Source organism: Myotis brandtii, unplaced genomic scaffold, assembly GCF_000412655.1.
Source record: "Myotis brandtii unplaced genomic scaffold, ASM41265v1 scaffold474, whole genome shotgun sequence".
Lineage (NCBI taxonomy): Eukaryota > Metazoa > Chordata > Mammalia > Chiroptera > Vespertilionidae > Myotis > Myotis brandtii.
This window is the reverse complement of record NW_005368113.1, coordinates 150252-158261: the sequence shown is the minus strand read 5'-3', so window position 1 is coordinate 158261 and position 8010 is coordinate 150252. Positions and strand designations below refer to the sequence as shown.

General features: G+C 55.7%; 1 protein-coding gene across 1 annotated transcript in view; it reads right to left on the bottom strand.

The window, feature by feature from the left end:
* The window catches only part of LOC102246154 (sialic acid-binding Ig-like lectin 8), a 9684-nt gene extending 2204 nt beyond the window's left edge, over positions 1-7480 (bottom strand). Inside the window, exons 1-7 of the mRNA XM_014547416.1 lie at positions 7447-7480; positions 6999-7382; positions 6520-6798; positions 6011-6058; positions 3849-4097; positions 3071-3188; positions 2643-2739 (exon numbers count right to left, since the gene is read on the bottom strand). Of these exons, the coding sequence (XP_014402902.1) occupies positions 2643-2739; positions 3071-3188; positions 3849-4097; positions 6011-6058; positions 6520-6798; positions 6999-7382; positions 7447-7480 (1209 nt within the window). The remainder of the gene's footprint in view (positions 1-2642; positions 2740-3070; positions 3189-3848; positions 4098-6010; positions 6059-6519; positions 6799-6998; positions 7383-7446) is intronic.
* Positions 7481-8010: the final 530 nt, after the last annotated feature.

Below are 8010 nucleotides of genomic sequence, written 5' to 3'. Positions count from 1 at the left end.
TCAGAGAGGAAGGGAGAGGGAGAAAGAGATAGAAACATCAATGATGAGAGAGAATCATTGATGGGCTGCCTCCTGCACGCCCCCTACTGGGGATCGAGCCCACAACCCGGGCATGTGCCCTTGACCAGAATCAAACCTGGGACCCTTCACTCTGCAGGCTGATGCTCTATCCACTGAGCCAAACCAGCCAGGGCTAATAATTTTTTTTCATAGATGGGCCCCTAGAACCTTGACTCTTGGTTGGTGCTCAATAATATTTCCCAAACGGGTTAAGGAATGAAAGGATGTTTTTTTACTCTGCTGCTCCAAACCCTTCCAATGTTTCCAGTCACACCCTGAATGCGATAATCGAATGGTAAGTGTGATGCTTACACTAGAGCGGAAAGGCTGAGCAGGAATGAAGAGGTGGGAATAGGAGGGAAGAGCATTTGAGAGGGGAGGAACGGCCCATGCAAACACCCAGAGGCAGCAATGACCTTGCTCTGGTTGCTAACAATGGAAAGTCCAGTGTGGATGGAGTGAGCATTTGTAGCATAAAAAGATGGGGTGGGGGGAGGGGGAAGAATTGGCAGGAAATCGGGCAGGAGAATAAAGCTGGGATTAAAGTTAATGCCAATTATTTTTTGAAATATATTTTATTGATATTTTACAGAGAGGAAAGGAGAGGGATAGAGAGAAACATCGATGAGAGAGAAACATCGATCAGCTGCCTCCTGCACACCCCCTACTGGGGATGTGCCCGCAACCAAGGTACATGCCCTTGTCCGGAATCGAACCTGGGACCTTTCAGTCCACAGGCCGATGCTCTATCCACTGAGCCAACCCAGTTAGGGCAAGTTAATGCCAATTAAAAACGCAGTGCCAAAAAGCCTCATAATAGAGAGAAATGATATTTTAATGTTTAAATCAAAATGAATGCAATAAATCCATGGAGACCAAAATACCAAAGCATTTAAATAAACCCAAGATTAGTAAGAGTGCGCTCTGAGCCGACGGGAGATTGAGGCGGAAGGAAGAATGTGTGTGCCTCTATTCATATGTTTCTACATATTTTTAATGTCCAGTTTCTTCCATATCTTGAAAGTAACTAAAATATTACTGAAAACATGAAACTTTAAGTTTCAACATTTTATTTATATACCCAACCAAAACTCATTATAATTTTGTTTTCTTAGCTCACTGCAAGCAAACACAGAAAGAATGTTTTAAAAATTGACTTCCGCCCGGCCGGAGGTGGCTCAGTGGTTGAGCGTCGACCTATGAGCCAGGAGGTCACGGTTCAGTTCTTATGCCAGGGCACGTGCCCGGGTTGCGGACTCCGATCCCCAGTGTGGGGCGTGCAGGAGGCAGCCGATCAATGATTCTCTCTCATCATTGATGTTTCTATCTCTCTCTCCCCCTCCCTTCCTCTCTCTCTCTAAAAAATCAATAAAAACATTTTTTAAAATACATTATTTGTCTTGTTTCTTGAGATTTTTGGCTTCCTCTTGAGCTTTGTGTCTAGGTCGGTGGTTGGCAAACTGCGGCTCGTGAGCCACATGCGGCTCTTTGGCCCCTTGAGTGTGGCTCTTCCACAAAATACCGACTTCTGTGCATGGGCCACGAAGTTTCAATTGCACTGTACGTGCTCGCCCGCACGTGGTATTTTGTGGAAGAGCCACACTCAAGGGGCCAAAGAGCCGCATGTGGCTCGTGAGCCGCAGTTTGCCGACCACTGTTCTAGGTGAATGCCTCACTCACCTCACCCTAATCCTAATCCTAACCACAACCCTAACCCCAACCCTAACCCTAACCCTAACCCTAACCCTAACCATGGCCATTCTGGAGAGGTGGGTGTGGAGAGGCCAGAATCGGCAGAGCTGCAGACTGAGGAGTTTGGGCTTTATTCTCTAGGTCAGGGGTCGCCAAACTACAGTCCTTGGGTCAAATCCCACCCGCTGCCAGTTTTTGTAAATAAAGTTTTATTGGAACACAGCCCTACTCATTCATTTCTAGATGGTGTATGGCGGTGCCGAGTGGCTGCCACAGAGACTGTATGGCCCACAAAGCCAAAAAGATTTGCTCTCTGGCCCTTTATAGAAAACGTTTGCCGGCCTCGGATCCAGGCAATGAGGGCAAGCAGACGTCCGGAGGCCCTCGGACAATCCCTCTGTGTAGGGCAGTGGTTCTCAACCTAGAGATTTCGATTCTGGTCAAGGGCACGTGTCTTGGTTGCAGGTGCGGGAGGCCACCAATAGATGTGTCTCTCTCACATTGATGTTTCTCTCTCTGTGTCTCTCCCCTTCCCTTCCACTCTCTCTAAAGATCAATGAGAAAAATATCCTCGGGTGAGGATTAACAAAACAAACAAACTAAGATGGAGAGAGAGGGGGACCAATGCTGGCTGTTCTAGGAGGAAAAATAGACGAGACATGGTGGATTTAGGGGCAGCAGGAGAAGAAAGAGAGGACAGGGAGAAGGTAAGTCCATTCTTGGCTTAAATAAAAGAGGAGGAGGCTGTCGTGCTGTGAGCAAGATGGGGAGTCTAGAGGGAGGAGGAGATGAGGAGAGCAACTTGGCCATGCTGAGCAGGGCAACCCAGGGGGCCTTCCTGGGGGAGGTGTCCACGGGGCTGCCAATCGCGAGATGCCCAGGTCACTCACCTGAGGGGTTGGCCTCTGGGCGGCGTTTGCACCCTCCGTGCCCGTGTCCCCCGTGCCCGCTGCTGCCCCTGCCGTTTTCCTCCTGCAGGACCTCACTCTGCGTGGAGAGACCAGATTGCCCTTCAGTCCGCCCGTCCAGGGTGCGGTGGGCAGACCGGCCCTCCTCTGTTCTCTCTTAAGGGGCTGGAGGGGTGACTGAGGTGGGCCCAGGGTTGAGAATGCAGCTCCCCGCTCCTGGAGCCAGAGGTTTGTGGCACCCACCCAAGGTGCCAGGGACCCACTTCCTGCCCGGGCTTCAGGCTCTGCACCCCCTTCCCCCCTGAGTCCCTCCAGCTCTGGGTTCAGGGATTCCACGGCTCCTGCCCTCCCAGCCCAGGGCTCTCCCTCCCTCCCTCCCTCCCTCACTCTCTCCCCAGGTCAGTGCTCACATGATAAAGACGGCACAGAAGACCAGGAAGAGCAGGGTGGTCGCACCTGCACCCCCGACTGCCCCCAGCATCACTCCCGATGATGAGCATGATGATGATGATGATGCCCCGGCTCTCCCTGCAGACAGATGGGATTATGGGGTGCGGGGGGGATTCCCCGCTGAGAACTCAGTCTTTCCTCCTCCCACGCCCTGCAGGGACCCCAGACGTGTGTTTTCTGGCCCCTTTGCAGGGTGCAAAGTACAGGAACAGGGCAGGGGGTGGAGATCAGGGTGAGGCGAGTGAGGCGCCCAGAGCTGGGTGGCAGCCTGTCTGTATGGGGGCGCGTGGAGATTTTGCTCATTGTGGGGTTCACTTTGCATTCAGCATTATTGACAAGAAACACTGCACTGTGGTCAGGTTCCTCTTCGTTGCTGAGGTTTCTTTAGAGGTTGTGCCCAAGAGGAGTGCCTCGCTTGCCTGACCCTCCTCCGGCCCCCGAAAAGCAAGGACCATGCGTCCAGGGACACCCCTGTCCAGGCCCAACCCCTCTCCCAAGACCCACCTCCTGCCCCTGGCTTCTCTCTCCCGGCCCCGCCCCACCCCACCCCACAGCACTGGCCAGGCAGGAAGAGGGCAGGGGCACTTTCAATCCCAGGGACATTTCGGGCTTTCACAGCTGAGCCCAGAGCAGAGCTGACCTCCTCTCTGAAGGTCAGGGGGCTGCAGGGTGGACTGTGAGGGTGGAGCGGGTGCTGGTTTCCTGCAGCGCCCTCCCCCCATCCACTGGGGCACTCACTCTGTACAGAGAGGCTCAGGGAGGAGTGCAGAGAGCCCCGAGAGTTGTGGGCCCAGCACGTGAGCTCCCCTTCATCCCCGGCCTGCACTGGAGGCAGCTCCAGGACCCCAGGCCTGGAGGAGCTCAGGTTCAGGTTCCCCTTGGCCCAGCTCAGCCTGGCAGGGGGGTTGCTGTTGCCCACACAGACCAGGCGCAGGGACTGGCCCTCCGGGACCAAAAGAGACGAGCCGTTCTCCGGGACTGTGGGTGCTGGAGAAGAAGAGACAGAGGGTCAGAGTGACCGCGAGGTGGAGAGGAAGCGGAAGGATGCAGGAGGTGAGCGGAGGAGAGGAACGTACACACAGCCTCCAGCTGGTGGGACCGCAGGCTTGTCTGCCTTCCCTGCAGAACAACCTGACCACTTCCCTGGGTGCTGGAGAAGAAGAGACAGAGGGTCAGAGTGACTGTGAGGTGGAGAGGAAGCGGAAGGATGTGGGAGGAGAGGAACGGACACACAGCCTCCGGCTGGTGGGACCGCAGGCTTGTCTGCCTTCCGTGCAGAACAACCTGACCACTTCCATCAAACTTGCAAAGAACGTGTGAAGTACTAGTAGCTATGTGTTGCTTTTAGGAACTGACCCCGCAGACACCCACACAGGGTTGTGAAAGTGGAGGCAGATTATTCGTTGCAGTGTTGAGGTTAGCAGAGTAAGATGAAAGCCCTGGGTCTCCGTTACTAGAAGATGTGCACGCAGCCTGAGCTGGTTTGGCTCAGTGGGTAGAGTGTCGGCCTATGGACAGAAGGGTTCCAGGTTCAATTCTGGCCAAGGGCACATGCCCGGGTTGGGGCTCAGTCCCCAGTCAAGGGGGCGTGCAGGAGGCAGCCAATCAATGATTCTCTCTCATCACGGTTTGGCTCAGTGGGTAGAGCGTCGGCCTATGGACGGAAGGGTCCCAGGTTCAATTCTGGCCAAGGGCACATGCCCGGGTTGGGGCTCAGTCCCCAGTCGAGGGGGCATGCAGGAGGCAGCCGATCAATGATTCTCTCTCATCACTGATGTTTCTATCTCTCTCCCTCTCCCTTCCTCTCTGAAATCAATAAAAATATATTTTTTTAAAAAAAAGATGTGCACACAACCGGAATCCAGCCATGCTGTGGAATACTGCACAGGCACGGAGAGGATGGGGACGTCTGTCCTATGGATGGCAAAGGACCTGTGAGATTCTTCAAGTGAACAAACCCAAGCCTCACACTTCTAGGGAGGTGACCAGGATTCTGAGGACAGACTTCAGTGCCTTTCCATTTTTGCCCATCTATACGAATAAAAGGGTAATATGCTAATTAGGGCAGACATCTTCCAGATGTCCATCCAGACGTCCATCTGGACAAAGCCACAGTGGCTGCGAGGCCCAGGGCTCAGGCCTCACAGCCACCACGGGCTGGCAGTGGCAGCAGCAGTGGCGTGATGGGGGCATTGCCTTCCCCTGGTCACCCCAGGTGACTCCTGTGATGCGGGCCTAAGCCATCAGTAGGACATCCCCTGAGGGCTCCTAGACTGTGAGAGGGGGCAGGTCAGGCTGAGGGACCCCCCTCCCCTGCAGTGCACGAATTTCATGCACCGGGCCTCCTCTAGTCTATATATATATATGCCTAATATGCAAATTGTCCCCTCAGGAGTTCGACTGGGAGAGCAGGAGTTTGATCGCTTGCTATGACGTGCGCTGACCACCAGGGGGTGGCACAGAACATGGCAGGTGACCAGTGGCGGAGATGGCCTGGTGCTGAGGGAGTGAGGGAAGGAGGAGGCAGGGAGGTGGGGAGGCCTAGGGACCCTACCCGTGCACAAATTTCGTGCACCAGGTCTCTAGTGTGACTATATTGCCTGTTGGGAAATACACAAATTAAACTATTGGAGGAAAATGCAAACTTGAGCCTGGAGGACTCGTCAGGAGATGGAGGACCAAGGGCCTCGAGTGGCAGCTCAGCCATGTGGAGGGTGCCTCCTTCTCCTGGTGCAGGTGGCAGGGGGCTTGGAGACCAGCCATGGGGACTGAGGAAGAAGAGAGACCACTGGGGGTGTCTGGTCACGGGGTGAGTCCAGGATGAGGCAAGGACCGGCCCTGTCCTGCCCTGACCTGGGGGAGGCCCTCCACCCTATAGCCCATGACGGGCTCCCTCCTACCTGAGCCATTTCCTTGGAAGACAGTTATGGTCAAGTTCTGTGGAGAGTCTGGGACAGAAAGACAAGGTGGACCAAAGTCAGTGGTGAAGGCTGGGCAGACATTGGGTCCCCAGGAGCTGCTTAAATGGGGACAGGGTGGGAGCAGGCATCCCCTGACCCCTTCTCAAATCAGGTTCAGAACTTAGCACCCAATGTCTGAGGTCCCCATCCACCATCTCTGCTGCCCTCGGGACCTCCCATCAGGGAACCCCACATCCTGGTCCAGTTCTCACAGGACAGGTTGAGGTGCATGGTCCTCATCATGGTCACCCTGGCCCCAGGTAAGGTCACTTGACAGGTGTAGGTGGCACCCTCCCACCCCCAGAGGCAACAGAAATGCAAGAGGGACAGGGCTGTGTCCTCAAGGTCCCCTACACAGCCAGGCCTCCAGGACAAAGCACCCAGCACACCTGTCTGGCCCTCCTGCTCTGCACACCCTCAGGGACCTGCTATTTTGACCCAGCACTCACAGGTGACGTTGAGCTGGATGGTTCTCTCCACGGTCACACCAACGGCAGGAAAATGCACCTGACAGGTGAGGTTGGTGCCGTGATCCTGGGGCCGTGGGGTGAGGGTGAGCACAGAAGAGAGACGGGTCCTGGGACCCAGGGAGGTGTGGGCAGCTGACGTCCAGGAGAAGATGGGGGGCGTGCCCCGCTCACAGGCCCAGGGCACAGAGCAGGTCAGGCTCCTGGGGCGGCCACTCTCCAGGATCCCCAGGTTGAGGATGTCGGGTGTGTGGTTGAGGGCTGGTGATGAGGGGGAGACAGGGGATCAGGAGTGAGGGTCCCAGGTGCGGCCCTGAGAGAAGCCTCAGCTTTAGTCCAGCTCCTGCCTCTCAGCCCAACAGGCTGTACCCCGACCCGCTTCCAGGATGGGATCCCTTCCCAGCCCTGCCCGGGGCCACTGTGAACTTCTCCCAAGGCCTCTCCTGGAGCCTGTTCCTTACCCGTCACTTGCACGGTGAGCTTGTACATTGTGTAAGAATATATAGCAGAATTTCCTCTCTCCACCCGAAAAAAGTAAATTCCATTATCTGTCCTCCGGGCGTCTCTGATGTCCAGGGAGCAGTTGTTGGTTCTGGGATCCCCCAGGAGGTGGAATCGGCCCTGGGTCTCCTCCTGCACTTTATGATTCGGGTTGTTTGTGGCCACTAAAACCTTGTCAGATGCATCTGACTCTCCCTTGTACCAGTAGCCGTGAGCTGGTGTAGAGTCAGTCCACCCATCCTTGGCATAGGACACGTTGCAGGCCACCTGGACACACAGGCCCTCCTGCACTGTCATGGGCGTCTGTACCTTCAGAGTGTATCCTTTCTTCTGAGCCAGGGACCCTGCAGAGAAACAAGGGTCAGTCGCAGTCCCCGCCCTGCCGGCCCCCTCCCCTCGGGCACTCACCTGCCCACAGCAAGGGCAGCAGTAGCCGCAGCATCTCTGAGGGCATCTGGGCTCCTGTGGGTGAAAAGAGAAGCAAGACAGTGGGCGGGGCCTGCAGAGAGACCAGGAAAGCTGGGGAGCAGCACAGGACCTCCCCGTCCACAGAAGAGGAACCTCAGTGCCTGAGCTCGTCCCCCTCTGCACAGAGCGGGTGACCGCCCTCATTATCCACCCTGAGCGCCCTCTGGCCCTCTTGCAGCCCACCTTGGCCCCACAGCAGCCTGCCTGGGGTTAGGGTAACAAGTTCCCACTGGGGAACTGTGTTTATCAGGGTTGATCTCTGAGAAACTAGAATAAATGTTGCAAGATTTACAGAAGGCAGCACAGGAAGGTGAGCGTGAGAGCACAACAGTGACCTTCAGCAGAGGAGAAAGGTCAGGCTCTGATACCATCAGGACCCAGACAGCCCTTGAAGATCACCCATCCCCTGCCCACATCCACTCCTGGGAACCCGGAGGCCAGGGAGGGTGAGAGAGACACCCAAATCACACCCAGGGAGGACCTCAGCCCACCTTCTGCTTCCCC